A 15,610-nucleotide genomic window follows, 5' to 3' on the forward strand; every position below is an offset into this window, starting at 1 on the left:
CAACAGCCCCCAACCAGTTCAGGCCAACTGTCTATCCCACGCCCTCCCCAGCGGCTGAATGAGACCAGAGAAAGACAGACAGGCGTGCGGGCTGTTTACACTTCGAATTCACGACCACAAACTTCAAAGGGGGTCTGCACAGCGCGCCGCTCCCTTTGCGCAGGGCCTTGCAAAGGAGGCCACGACAGCTCCCCGACCCCCCAGCCATCCCGCCCGCAGCCGCTCGCTCGGCCCAGGCCTGCACTCTCACCACCCCCTGCGTGTCCTCCCCGCGCCCCCACCCCCGTGGGTCCCCGGCTGACCTGACCGCTTCCTACCACAGGCGGCCCTTCCAAACACTGCGGGCCCCTCTCCCCCGCCCTGAGACGCCACGGAGCGCGCTCTGCCTTCTCAGCGCCCTGGTGACCAGGGCCTACCTAAGAAACACGTGTTGAAATGGCGTGTGCAGTTTCTACTGGGTTATATTCCAGCGAAAAAGTTTCCTCTGTGTGTATGTGTATTTGTGGCATAACTGAATGGGAGTAGGAGAACTGAGTAATCCTATTTGGAATCAGAGAAAATAATTCTGAGGTTGACAAAACCGAAGTTTATTTTGATGCGGATCTATAGCGCACCAGCTTCCTGCCTGGAAGAGCTGGGTGGCGGCCCAACAGCCACAGGAAAGGGCTAGGCCGGTGGCGGAGGAAGCGCTGTGGGAGCCGCGGCCGGCGTCCTGCGGCTGGACCCCTGCGGTCGGGAGAGGGACCCCGGGGCGAGAGCATTTCCCCTGGGAGGCAGGGCCCCCCCCCCCCAGCAGAGCCCAGCGTGCGGAGGCGCACGTGATTTCGGGGACCTGGGAGTGAGTGACTGCAGCCCGAGAGTGGAACGTACGCTGACAAGCGCGAGAGGGCGACCGGGGAGGTGACGGGTGACCACGTGGAGCCCACTGAGGGGGGCAGGCTTTATCCTGAGAGGAAGAAAGAGCGGGGCGGGGGGCGGGGAGATCTAGCAGGATGTTTTTCTGAGGGCCACGCTCCTCCTTAAAGAGATGGCTTCAGCCACAGTGTTGAGAACAGTGTGCGGGGGAGCCTTCCTCTTCCCAGCAACGCAGGGCAGGTGCATTAGGAAAAGAGCGCAAAGCAGGTGAGTGTCGAGATCCTTCCCTAAGAAGCACGAGAGGCAACTAAGGATTACAATACAGGATCAAATAAAATAAGCAGGGAACGGACAAATGAAGAGGTACACTGGTAAGGTACCAAATCGATGAGGAGTTACTTTCAAGGACCGCGGGACAGCTTAGCCAAACTTTCAAGGAGGTCGAGTAAGATTCACAGAGATGAGGAAAGGGCTCGCCAAACTTTGTAAAAGATTTTACACAGTTGCTTCCTAGCAAAAATGACTGAAAGAAAACAATCTATTCTACTTAACTCTAAGCTATAAAATTCATCATAGGCTGACTACTAGAAGGCCTTGTCATCGTTACAAAGAAAGTTTTATTACCAGTAAAACCATATGAATACATAAAGTAACACAATTCAAGAGATAGCTTTATAAATAATTCAAGGTTGTGAAATAAAGGCCTATATTATTCCATTATTCTGATAAAAATTAAAACAATAATAAAATAAACTGACATAAATTAAGAGAACAGCTGTACACATTGACACCACAGGAGGCAACAGAGAGCCAAAAAGGCTAAAAGACAGCCTTCCTCAAGAATGTACTGTTTGGAGAGGGAGACAGACACAAACGTCCTTCAGGCCTCACTTCTCCAGGACTTCTGCAATGATGATGTGACTTTACAGGTTAAACACAGTTCTAGAAGAGACGTTAACCTTCTTCACATTTGGCAGCGCAAGACATAGATGTCAAAGAAAGAAGATTCTAACTACGGTTAATACCTTTATATTTCTAATGCCCAGCTCTACACGATGCTGGATTCAAGAAAATGACCACTGATCAGAACGACAGACCAAAACGTTTACCTATGAAATGCAGAAGGCAGCATCAAACCCTGGGCAGATGAGGAGAGGAAGGACCTCTGCAGGAACTTCTTAAGGGCCAAAGGAGAGCCGACCTTACGGTCGTTCAGACGGACCGCCTCGCCCGCGCCTGACCGAGGCGCAGCCCCACTCACCTGACGACGATGAGCACGGCGATCAGGATGGAGCAGATGGGGTCCGCTATCATCAGGCCGAAGTTCTGCATCACGACGGCAGAGATGATCACCCCGATGCTGCCCAGGGTGTCGGCCAGGATGTGCAGAAACACGCCTAGAAACAGAGCGCCCGGAATCAGCACGGCACGGCCCCGCCGCCCCACGGCAGGCACGTGGCCTCAGGCTGCCCTTGGTCTCCTATACCCAGCGCCACCTGCCAGCTTGGAAGGTGGTGAGAAAGCAGACTAGCTGTTCAGTCATGAGGAAGCAGTACCTTGGGAGTTGAAATCATCTTTCCTGTTCAAACCATCAGGGGTTACTATAGCTGATGCAGAGTAATATAAAGGAGGAAGTAGGGTGATAAATTCATCTCTGGTTAAAAGAGTCCAGAAGTTAATTAATATCTTGTTAGAAGGAAATTTCCCTAGGCCGAAAGAATCTGTGAAGAAAATGTTGCTTACGGCTACAAATATCAGAACACGTATTATGGACCCACAGAGCCCTCTGCTGGTCATTAAAATTCCCATTTGAGACGAAGTTCCTACAGATCATGTAACTCTATTAATCTTGACATATTTAATTACCTTGAAGTTTTTGTTACCTAAACTTACATACTAAACTCAAACTTGATGTAAAAGAAAGTAGAAATTTGAATATTTAAAGTAGATGTAAATATATTTGAACTTTTAATAATTAAATATTAAATGGATAGGGTACTGATATTGTAACTGCCCAAGAACCTAGATATAACATTAACATTGACGAATTGACACCTGACAGGAAAGCCATTAAAAAATGTCAAGAAGTAAGTTTAATAGAAATTTTTTTTTTAAATTTTAACTAGGGAAATTATTCAACATTTAGATCTTTAATAGGGAAAATCTACTGTAGAGCAAAACACCATCTCTGACACCAACTTCAACCAGATTGTCACCGAAAAGAGAACATTTGTCAACAGCATCGACTGCTCTATCTAAAAAGAAATTCCTAACGTGTAAATAGTGTGTGGCTACTTTGGAAATACTTATTTTTCTTGATTTGTTATTCACTGAACACCAAATAAAATTACTCCCTCAGTAGCTATGTACTTTTTCACCTGTATAACCTTCTCTATCTCATGGCACACGTAATGTCTACAATTCTGTGGCACACCAAAAAATATTTTTGCCAATTTGGCAAAAAATAAGTAAAATTTTGATTGACAAAAAAAAAAAAAAATAGTTACCTACCCTTTTTGTTCCAAAGCAACTTTTTTAAAAAATCAGGTACCTATACTATATATAAGGATTTCTGTGACCAAGAATTAACCAATCAGACACAACCTTATTATGTGACGTGACCAATAAGATGCAACTCTACAATATGACCTATATATTATGGTTCAAGATGGGGCATCCACACTGGCTACTGTGTTGGCTGCTGCCATTTTTTATTTAACAATCGGAAAGAAAAAAGGCCAGTGTCCCTGACTCAGTAGTCTCGTGCTGCGTGTTTTAAACATTCTTGCAGCACATGGTTGAAAATCACTTGTATAGGGTAGTGACCTTTATAACAATCCTTGGGAAAAACTGGCTATTTTTCAATCACAAAAATATGTTAGAAGAACACTTGTAAGAAAAAATATTTCATGTCCCTAGGGTATTTCAATAGCAAAGAATAAGTGTTGGGATCACCGTAAGTTTTAAAACTAAATTGGAGAAAAATATACAGCAAAGTGGACTGAGAGTCCCTCAAGCTTCAAAACTCTTCAGTGATATGTGATTTTTAAGTCTTTCTGTTTTTTTAATCAGTGTTTTGGTAGAATCAGAAATGAAAATAACTCTGAATATCACAAGGAAATACGAAAGAATCATCTGCTTTGACTTCCCTTTGATTGTTAAGTCCCTAGCTACCTCTCCTTTGCTGACCTGAGTGCTGGTTTTATCAGCAACACGCACTGCAGCAAACGAGTGAACCAGCCAGTTCGCGCACTTTTCCATGCGTGAGTATCTGCGAGGAGAAGTGTTAGTCCCAGGCAGTTCTCCCTCTTCCTGGCCTTCCGCCATCCAGTGGGCTGCTCCAGTCACCATAGGTGGACGGCACTTAGCAAACAGGAACCATTTCCATGGCAGCTTGTGTAAAAGGTGATTAGGAAGGCTAGCTGAACCTCCCCTCCAATTGCGATGATTTCCAAACTAAAAGCAGCCTCTCGTTACCAAGGCTGACTTACAGCCTTGGATACAGATGCATCACACATGCACGATGACACGCTAGGTCAGCAAACGCTGTTCCACAACGGTTCTACATATGTTGCAAACGGAAAGCTAAAGACTGGAGGACAGGCTTCGCCTCCTCAACTCGCCCCTGCAGGAGGGAGGAGAGCACTCCCACAGAGGGTGCTCAGAGAGAGGGCTGTGTCAGGAAGCGGGGGCGACGCGCAGGCGCACGGCTGTCGGGCCACGAGCCGCCCAGAAAGCCAGGCTGGAGCCGGAAGCTGGCAGAGGCAGGTGGGCGGGCAGCTGGGAATGAGGAAACCTTAACAATGACGTCTAGAGGGGAGCTCAGCGTCGGAGACTGGTTCACATCCCCAAAAAGAAAGCACCACAGCTCATACACAAGACTGATTTCCCCTGGCCTGTTCAGCTCGTAATACGCTGTTTTACATGATGTGTCAGCTCTTAGGCGTGGTTTTTGACGCCTGCGGATATAGCTGAGGTCTCGCCTTGCATTATTGCATTACCTTCTAAAAATGTAATATACTTTATCTTTGAGAGCAGTTGCAGATTCGCAGCACAGTTAGACCGGGAGACAGATCTCCCGTGTACCCTTTGCTCCTACGCACACTCAGCCACCCCGTGGTCAACGTGCCCCACCAGAGTGCACGCTGGTCACGCCTGGTCACGCCTGGTCACGCCTGGTCAAACAACGCTGACACACCCTTCTCTCCCAGATTCCACGGTTTAGATTAGGGTTCACTCTGGGTAGTGTGCCTCTTTGGGCTTGGGTGCATTTCATTTGTGGCACTAAATTTTCCTGCAACATGAATATATATGGACTATGATTCTTGGAAAAATTGCTTAATAACCCTAAAAAGGGTTATTAAACGTACTACAATGGTGTTACTATAGTCATCGGGAGGGGTATTATTCATATTTAAGCAGTATCGTTTCTGAATATTTTATTCTTATTAAATCTGAAGAAACAGCTACATGACAATTAAATTAAAAGAATGTCTGCTAATACACCTAATATACAAATACGAAAACTCACTAGGAAGGCTAACATGTTAAACGCAAATACTATGTTATGCGTTTTTCTTAAAGGAAAACTATGAAACCAGCTTCATAAAACCGAGAAGGTCCTTGTCATACCTTGTAAAATCTGTCTGCTGGGTCCTGCCGTTTCTTTAAAGGAGGGGCCATCTGTAGAGAATTAAGTTAGATGATTTTAAAACATGTTTTCAATTCCTGATTCAATTTTTACAGTTGAGGGTATTTTTCATTCACATGTACTATGAAGGATGCAGGACTATATAGCCATATTAGACCTACAAAATTATTTTCAAAACAATATAGTAATTTAATGGAAATAGACGTGAGAAATTTCAAAATACATCAACAGGACAGCGTACAATATTTAGGAAATTATTACAGTAAGCAATCTGGTAAAAAAATACAGTAAGGAAAAACATTGTGAAAGTCTAATATTCGTAACATTCTACCCCTAGCTCGCTACGCTGATTTTAAAATTAGAAATGCACCAAACCCCAAAACTACCGGCTGAAGTAGTAAGAAGCCGAAGGGATGAAGCCAGCACGGGCTCCAGGGAAGCCGGCGGGGGCTGCCGGCGTGAGCTGCAGTGTTCCCGTAGCTTTCGGGGAGCGTGCCAGCTGTTTCACCCAGAAGCGGTGAAAACGTTCATTTTGCCTTTATGATAAAAGAAATGACAAAACTCTACAATCCGTACACAGAAGTGCTCTGAGGATCGGTGATGAGCTTTCAAATGGAAACAGAAACCACAGGTGAACCGTGTGAGGCCGAGCGCTGGCCGCGAGCAGGGGTCGCGGCAGGGGTCGCGGAGAGGACGCGCCGCCGCCCCGCCCTAACGGAGCGCAGCCGCCGCGCGGTCCCTGGTCCGCGGCACCCACGGGCCGGCTTCCCACCGCGGCGCTGGCAGGGCCCTGCCACGCCCACGGCGGTCTGTCTGGACGCCGCGCTGCTGTGCGGGAGCAAAAGCGTGGCCGCCTGGAAAACCCTGCTGAGGCGGCCCAGGCACCAGAGCTCTGTCTATAGGCAGTAGGTCCAGATAAAGACAGTCGTTTCTGGCAAGACTACTTCTAAAGGTGTATCCTGCGGTACTAACATAACAGCTGCGTGAGACAGCGTGACTCCCGGCTATGCGGAACCTGGAAGTCCTTCCGGACGTCAAGTGTGTTACGTGTTGCAGAGCGTGGCCGGCTGCTTGCCAAACCCCTTGCTCCTTCTCCGCGGGCAAACAACTAGACCACAGGGCCCGGGCTGCCTAGAGTTAGGAGCTGCATGTGACTAAGGGGTGAACAAAGAAATAAGAGATGGAAGACACTTCTAGGTTCCTAAGGATGTCCCGCATGACCTCTGACCGCACTCCGAGGGCTAAGAAAGCCACCAAGGCGGGGAGCCTCCCGGGTCCTTGAACTGCCAGGAGGAGCAAGGCCCCCACCCTGTCGGTCGGACACAGGACAGAAACCGTTACCGCTCCCACGACCGAGACAGGAGGGAGCCCCGAAGCACACAGCGGGCGGCGGGACCCACAGGGCAGCACGGGGCTTCCCGGGGCGCGGGGGGACCCACCGTGTCTCCTCCAGACCAAACGGAGTCGTGGCCCCACCGCCATGGCGTCCTCGGGCCGGCTAACGTGACCCCGAAGGCAGAATAACAGTTCGGAGGCTTTGGGGTCAGACTCCTTGTCTTGGAAACCTAGCATTTCTATCTTACTAGCTGCTGCGATGTCATGGTAATTTTTCTTTCCCACTTCCCCTTCTCCCTCCTGACCGAAACAAGGGCTGCCTCTCACCTACCTCAAATCTTACTAAGTAATTACTGCTCAGACTCCAAGCCCCCTTTCACGTTTCCAAATCTAAAGCTTTAGAATTCTGTCGATATGGCGAGTACACAAAATATTTAAGTATATAATTTATTTAAAGATGAACCACATTGTACCACTTAAGCAGCTCTGTCAATCTATACTTGAAAATTTCATGAATAAACGATTTAAAATGGAATTTTTAAATAAAATATAAGTTGCTAAATACCTTATAACTGAGTACCCAAGGCCATGTAAGTTAGCATATAAAGATTCCTAAGATCATATTGAGGTACATATCTATCAAAATTACGATGAAGATGTGAAGGCTGGAAAGCTCCTATCGTACTTTTATAAGCCTATATATAGCACAAAAGGCCTTATCGCACTTTAAAAATACCACTTTCATCTGCTGAAATGCAACTGTTCCTCTCTCACGGACTCTCACTTAATACAGCGGCTTTTTATTATAACACACTCACTGGAAAAAAGCTACACCCCCTGCCTGCACCAAGTTAATGGCATCATGTGCTCAAAAAGAACTAGCCCGGGAACCCACGTCCTCTGGCTCACAGAAAGGAAGTTGATTGCAATACTTTTTAACAGGCTCCCCTGGCCAGGAAAAGGCCTGCGCCGAACTCCCGCCGGGCCAGAGGCGCCCGCACACTCACCGTGGGCACGGCCGTGGGCGTGGCCGTGCACAGCCCCGTGTTTCGGCTCGTGGCTGTGGCAGTGGTCCCCCCGGCCGTGGGCCTGATCCAGAGCGCCGTTGAAGAGGGAATGGCTGTGCCCGTGGTCTAAACACAGGGTGGAACAAAGGGACGTAAAAATGCATCATTTAATGGTACAATACCGGTACCCGCAAAAGCAAGTGGCTCTAAACCCACATTCGATTCACTCAACACTGACTGGTAAAAGGTGTTCTAGGGTCATTAAAATAACACTTGAGTTCCTGCTACATAGCACAGGAAGGAAATAAAAGCAGAGACTGACAAGCCGATCCTAAAATTTATATGGAAATGCAAGAAATGACCCAGAGTAGCCTAAACAACCTTTCAAAGAAAATAAAGAGGAAAATTCACATATCGTGATTTCAAAACCTACCTCAGAGTCGCACAATCAAGACAAAACAGTGCTGACGTGAGGACAGACACACAGATCGAGATGGAGCTGAGGGTCCAGAAACGAACTCTCGCGCTTCTGGTCAGCGGCCTGCTGACGAGGGCAGCAAGGCGATGCGGTGGGAAGATCATCCCCCCCCAGACGGTGCTGAGGCCGCTGACCGTCTGTGCGCAAGAAGCTACTGGACCCATTCCTCACACCAGACACACAAGTTGACACAAATACTGTCGATCCCTGATTTGACTCAAATGAACGTATTTTAACCCCCAAATTTAAGGACGGGTCCTCATGAGAAAATCTACCAATGTAATTACTAATTTTAAGTTAACTAAAGGAGGAAACAACATTACTTCAATGGGTTCAGGAATGCTCTTTGGCTGATAAAGCAGTTTCATCAGAAACAAACCAAGTGCATCGGACCCAGCAGGAGTACTGAGTAGAATTCTTCACATGAGCAACGGTGCTCGACCGTGACTACATGTTCAACTTGGCTGGAGGGGGTTAACATGTACTGGGTCTCTTCCTCCAGAGCAAGGAACTGATATATTTCAATGTCCTGGGATTAAACCTGGGCATCACTAAAAGTTTCCCAGGGATTTACCCTCGCTGATACAAGGATATGAGCCCGAACTCTCTGTAGTCAACACTGCGCTAAGGGTGCTGGCTATGCAGAGACACAAACAGGAACAATAGTTACATCATTCTTAATAAAAACTGTCAACTACCTAAAAATGAACCAAATGAAAAACATAAAGAGCTTTATTTAAAATGTCTGAGACAATTTAATAGAAGACATGAAATTTAGTATGAACATGAAATTTAATGAGTTGTGTCAATTTTTCACAATTGACCATAAAGACAGTGAATTCCCAATCAAAATTCTAAAGAGATTTTTCATAAAACTGGACCAACTGATGAAAAAAAACAAACAAGTAAGACACACCCAAAAAAACCTCAAAAAATCCAGACGCAGGACGTACCCTACCAGACATTACCACACAGAGCTGACAGCAACTATTCCAGTGTCAGAAGGGCAGTCCAAGACGGTCAGGTGAAAGTGTCCTTTGACATTGGCCGGGGGGGAAAAGATGACGCCCGGGAACCACTCATTCACACAGAGAAAGAAAAGTTAAGTCCTAGCTCCCCAGCACAAAAATAAATTACATACAGATGCAGGGCCGAAATGGACGGGAGGAAAACATCAAACCAAAACTGTCACAGTATTCAGTAAAAGAGAACAGGTTGATGACCAAGGGGTAGAACCTCCTTCAAGCAGAACACATTCCAGAAAAAATGTAAGACAGAAAAACTAGACTATATCCAAGTTAAAAACCTATACATAAAAGTTTAAAGACAAGCCAAAGACTGGGAAAAGATAGTTGGAACACATAAAACAAAGAACTAGCATACAAAATAGATTAAATATATTTTAAAAGTGCTTGGCCCTGGCTGGTGTGGCTCAGAGTGCCAGCCTGCGAACCAAAGGGTCACTGGTTCGATTCCCAGTCAGGGCACATGCCTGGGTGCGGGCCAGATCCCCAGTAGGGAGCATGTGAGAGGCAACCACACATTAATGTTTCCCTCTCTTTCTACCTCCCTTCTGCTCTCTCTAAAAATAAATAAATAAAATCTTTTTTAAAAAGTGCTTCTAAGTGGATTAACAATAAGACAATAGAAAAACAGGCAGGCAGGCAGGGAGGGAGGGAGGGAGGAAGGAAGAAAGAAAGGAAGAAAGGAAGGAAGGAGGACGATTCTAGAATAGAGAAACACCAAACAAAATAACATTTTTATCAATATTAGCAAAATAGTTTTAAACCCATAATATTAAGTTTTGATGGGGGTGAGAGGAAATAGAATCTGCAATTATTAATGGGGAACATGTGAATGACAGCCATTTGGGAGGGCAATTTGCTGATGTCTCCTGAAACTCAAAACTGCATGTCCCATGCTCCAGCAATTCTACTCATCTGCTGATAATGGCTTGACTGTTGTTCCTGCTCGTCTTACTGCACAGCGCCATTCAGAGAATCTTCTCCAGCGACGGAGACGCTCTGCAGTTGCTGTCCAGTAGGGCGGCCCCATGCGGCTCACAAGCCCTCGGAATGTCACTAGTGTGACTGAGGAACTGCGCCTTTAGTCAACCGTGATTTAAGTTTAAAGAGTCCCGCGTGACTAAGGGCTGCCGTACAGCACAGCAGAGCTCCAGAAAAGCACGCGCCCGTGTTCGTTCCCAGCACGTGGCGTTGCGATCGACCGGAGGAACCCGAGTCCATTCGCACAGGCTGGTGAGATCTCCCAGGGGACGCCACCTGGTGGAGTCCCGTGCGCCCGCTGACGACCGAAGGGGGAGGGACAGATGGGCCGAGTGAAGGGTCTCAGGGACAGCGTGCACGGCGGGCTGCACACCCACATACACGGCCATTTCCTAGTGCCTAGATGTGTCCTGTGGTTTTGATGCTTATGTGTTTGTTTTATATAAATGGCGTCATAGTCAACAGGTGAGCTACAGGCGTCTAGAAGGACCCGCACCCAAATGGTAACATGTGCAACTGAGAAGGTGCTGGGGGCGGGGGGGGGGGCAGGGAGGGCGTGGCGCAGTGGAAGGGATGGTTCGGGAAGACGTTAATGAGAGTCCATAAACATTATTAGCATTGTTATTAAAAATCAACAGTTTAACTTTAAAAGTTATCCATTTGCCCAAGAGCGGTAACTATGAGAGACACCAGAATCTGAAGACGCAAAGGGCTCGAACCATCATACCAGAGCCGTGAGAGTGCCCGTGGCCTCCGTGCTGGAAGACGAAGATGCCCGCCAGGTTCACCGCAAACCCGAGGACGGAGACCAGCAGCAGCCTCTCGTGGTGCACGTCGGGAGGGGCCAGCGCGCGCTGGAAGACACAGAACGCAGGTCGCAGTGCTGGGCTTCCCAGCGCTCAACCGGCCACAGCACAGAGCAGCTGGGCAGATTTTTCAGTTATGCTCAGAATTAAAATCTCTCCCAGAATAGCGGCCAAAACAGCATATAGAACTAAAACCAGTACTCACATACTGTAGAAAAGGTAAAAATAACTGTTTTTAAATACATACAAATATTTAAAAGCATGAGTATCTGTTCCAAAACCCATCTTTCTTTGGGATCTTAACAAATTCCATTCATTTTAAGTTCATTCATCTTTAAATTCTCTCTTCGTTTTAACACACCGAATAGTAAGGAGTCACTGGCGAAACTTTCAGAGTCTGTTTAAAGAACTCTCCTCACTGCCTGTGTTTTACTAGTGTCAACACTTCATTCACATTCGTTTTCAGTTTCAAGTAGTCACACGTCTATTTAATTTTAAACTCTTCCGTAAACTCCGCCTGCACACACACAGTATTTTATCTAAGCCATGGCTGTCCTCAGTACTTAATAATCGTGTGAAAAACAGCTCTTATCACATGTACCTTTAGGAAACAAACATTTTCATTACAGAAATGGAATTTACTGACTCTAAGCATTATCTACTATACCTCAACTCCTTCTGAGAAAATAAAAAAAGCAGTGAAGATCAAAAATAGCCCATTGACAAAGCCAGCCAGAACTTCTGCTCTGACATACCTAGAGAAGAGCAAAGTAAACTCAATTATTAAGTTATTTCTTACAAGTCAAATAGTAAATTTACGTATGTCAACAATTCTAAACCACCTTATATGGTTTTAAGTGGCCAGCAAAGTCCAGGATTTATAGTGTAATATGTTTTATTGTACACATGTTCTAAAAATAAAGGAACTTAATTATTAAGAATTATGTTTAATAGCAAAATGCCATAAATTACATAATTTCTACACGCAAAAAAAAAAAGAAAGAAAGAAAGAAAGAAAGAAAGAAAGAAAGAAAGAAAGAAAGAAAGAAAACTTTCTTAAAGTAGATTTAGAAAGACCTTTCCCAAAACGTGTCTCAAGTCGCCACTGGAGAAGGAAGAACAGGACCAGACATGTGGGCAAAGAAGGACCCAAAGATAAAAAGTAGAAGAAAAAAGCTTGAAAAAGAGGGTTTTATAACTTATTCATTTCTTCCTTCCTAAGAACACCTCATGCTTTCTGCTTTTTTCAGCTTTCAAATCTTCACAAAGTGAAGACTTGAGCTGAAGGAAAATATAATTATTTCTGAAGTATCCCAGAAACTTGAGACTTATATTCCTAACAATCTTTTTCTAGGATTAACAAATGTTACAAAACCTTTTACCTATTTTTAGAATCAAGTCTAACTTAATATAATTCTAAGTAAACTATTTCTTTTTAATTGCCTGTCTTTTCCCCCATGGGCTTCTGAAGTTTTCTGCTTCCCTCCTGTGTGAGGCACTGGCAGAAGCCTTTGTTTTTCCATAAGGTATCTCTGGCTTTGGAAAGTCATTAGAAACAACGTGAACTCGACAGCTATACTTGTTCAAACATTATTCCAAGGGCACTCACAGCTCTTAATTACTCTGGTCCTTAAAGAATAGGAACATCAAAGACACTGCTTTTTCTCACTGTGTTAACCTCTAGAAAATACAACTTTTACTGTAAAACTATTTTTAAAGTAAAAGGAACAAACTCTTTATAATGTACTCTGTCCAGAATGTTGGGGCTTACCCTGTGCAGTACATTCCAACACAGCATACATTTCTACACTCAGAAATAATGTGTATTTCTGCCTTCTAACATGTATCCATGAATTAAATTAACATATTACTTGTCAAAGCATATACTTTCCCCCCCTCCCGCCCCCGGAGAAGAGTTTCACCAGCTCTGAAGAGCTGACAGCCTGCTCTCCCTCCGCAGCCCGCACTCGGCCCGCACTGATCTACCACATCGGCAGCGTCACTGCTTCCAAAATACAAGCCCTTTCTTTCCCCACCCGCTAGTCCCACAGCCAAAGCTTGCTTGAGGGCCCCGTGTCCTTAGAGTCCACCAGGCTTCAAGGTCAAAGGCAGGAATGCTTCCCAGGCATCATTTTGTCCCTACTGCCTGGCTTAGTAGGTGCTCCATTAATCCTGCTAAATTGTTGGACTGCAGCGATTTAAAGCAGTTTCATGTATCTGCTAAACTTAGTTGCAGGATAAAACGAAAACCGGTGGGCAGCAGACATGCCTGCCTTTACATGGACTGTGTTCACTGCAGCAGAGCGAGCCTCAGGAGCAAACCACGCGCCTCCCGGGTGTGTCGCTGCCTACCTGTGACCGTATCGGAATTCTTCTGCCAGGACAAGAAAAGAAGCACGTGTCCGTGCAGATGTGCATCAGCATGGACCTATGACGTGGCTCTACCACCTGTTCGGCGTCTGTCACCTTTATGCTGGCTTTGCTTTCAAAGACAGGAGTGTACGGGACACAAAGGTGGCTTTCATGTAAAGAAACACCGCAAAGCCTCTGCTGCCTCTCGGACCCGCCCCGCTGTGGTCCCCACGTGGGGTCAGCCCGCTGTAGCGGTCGCACTGAACTGGGCTTTGGGTCTGACCCCCAGGCTTGGCCTACTCAGTGTCATACCGGGGTGTCGACACCCGCATTTTACTCCTGCGGCTACTTTAACAGCTCTAGCAATTATTAAGAGTTTCAAACATGGTGTCAGGTTTTACTCCCTAATTGTTTCTTTCTCAAAGAAAGTCTTTAAAAAGGCAAATAGGAGAAGACAGGATAAGAAATAAAAGGTGCCAAGAAGATTACTCTCTTGTATCAACTAGTTAAAGCGGAGTAGTATAACCCGCCCTGGTACCAAAGGTATTCAAACTCTTAAAAACCATTGTATAGCAGCAGACTGTGCATTCTAACCAGAAAATAATAGATACCTCCAAACGCAAGGAACTGGGCAGAGTTTTTACCGTCACCTGCTGCTCATCCAGAAAGACTCTTGAATAAGATAGTCTCACTAGACTTTTGATATACAATATTTATGAATTACTCATTTTCCAATACAAAATGGTAAGTTTACACATGATCTTTCTTTAATAATCCAAAATATACTTAAGGATCTTTGATTTTATAGTGCCGTGGAAAATGTTCTTTTCTGAGTATTCGGTCTCTTTAGAGTTACAGATAGACAGGATCCCTTGCTCTGAGCTCTAACAACGGTATAATTAGTGTTTTCTGTCTCACTTTTCATAGTTTTACCAGGAACCTTGCCACTTTGGTTATACTGTAAATCAGGAACTTCTGTCACGGACTTTCTATCTGTGTCTCTTTGCATCCGCGACAACTGTGCACTTATCTTTACAGGACTGTTTCCCCATCAGACCACAAGTTCCTCAGGGCAGATGCCAGATCTTACTCATCCCTACTTCACTGGAGTAATGAAGTCACGGCCGCAAGCCCCCGGAGACAACAGAGCGTGTGCAAGGAGCAGAGAGCGCCTGCTCCGGAGCAGAGGCAAAGCTGGGCGCGGAGGCGGAGAGGGAGGCCCGAGCGCGCATGGAGGGGCAGAACGGGACTGGGGCCAGAGAGATGGGGACACTGCCCTGCAGGGGGAGCCCCCAGGGAAGGACGGAGGGCTCGAGCCAGAGCCAGGGGGGCTGGAAAGGAGGGGGTGGTCAGGGGTAGGGACAGAGAAGGATAAGGGGAAAGATGTGAGGGCGGAGAAGGAGAGGGAGAACTCAGGCCCAAGAAACAAACGGAAAATGAACAGGAGAGCGGAAGAGGTGGGAGAGAGAGGATGCCTTTAGGAAAGAGGGAGAAAATGGGACAGACCGTGAAGGAGGGGGACGTGGGAGGCGAGGCCCTCACAAAGCAGGGAGACAGGCGAAGGAGAGAGGGGTGGCAGGGGCGCAGACAGAGGCAGAGGGTGGGGGCGCGCAGAGGGCGCAGGCTCTGCCCGAGGCTCCCAGAGACGCAGCGACACTTCGGAGCGTCCTGGGAGCCCCAGGGAACGCTGAGCAGAGTCTGGCCGGCGGACGGCGACAGCCGGACCCTCCCCAGCGGCCTCTGCCTCGGGGGCTCCAGGCTCGGAAGCGAGAGCCCATCTTCCTCCCGCATGGAAACACACTCCAAATAGCTGACCGACTGGCCGGACTGGCCAGACTCAGCAAGAGCGGGAGGAGAAGCTCGTTACATCACAGCGGAGGTGAGGAGAGTGTGTGACATGAAGCCACTCTGGGAAATAATGACCTTAAATAAACCAACAGCAAAATATCCCTCCTAAAAAGAAAAAGAAGAAAGAAAGCTGATGATCTGCATAGACTACAACTGTTCCTTTATCTTCTTCAAAACACTAGGTGAAGAGTTGAGAAATTCCCTTATCTAGTAACAATCTCACATGAAAATTTCTGGCAAAATCAAGATGCCCTACCTCTAAGCAAACCCCC

At 46.5% G+C, this 15,610-nt stretch overlaps 1 protein-coding gene across 1 annotated transcript in view; it reads right to left on the reverse strand.

The window, feature by feature from the left end:
• The window catches only part of SLC30A7 (solute carrier family 30 member 7), a 46,740-nt gene that overhangs the window by 26,332 nt on the left and 4,798 nt on the right, over positions 1 to 15,610 (reverse strand). Inside the window, exons 4-8 of the mRNA XM_054564940.1 lie at positions 11,806 to 11,893; positions 11,060 to 11,186; positions 7,849 to 7,974; positions 5,488 to 5,538; positions 2,117 to 2,252 (exon numbers count right to left, since the gene is read on the reverse strand). Of these exons, the coding sequence (XP_054420915.1) occupies positions 2,117 to 2,252; positions 5,488 to 5,538; positions 7,849 to 7,974; positions 11,060 to 11,186; positions 11,806 to 11,893 (528 nt within the window). The remainder of the gene's footprint in view (positions 1 to 2,116; positions 2,253 to 5,487; positions 5,539 to 7,848; positions 7,975 to 11,059; positions 11,187 to 11,805; positions 11,894 to 15,610) is intronic.

This window comes from Pteronotus mesoamericanus, unplaced genomic scaffold (assembly GCF_021234165.1).
Source record: "Pteronotus mesoamericanus isolate MK-2021 breed Mesoamerican mustached bat unplaced genomic scaffold, CSHL_Meso_final scaffold_99, whole genome shotgun sequence".
Taxonomy (NCBI): Eukaryota; Metazoa; Chordata; class Mammalia; order Chiroptera; family Mormoopidae; genus Pteronotus; species Pteronotus mesoamericanus.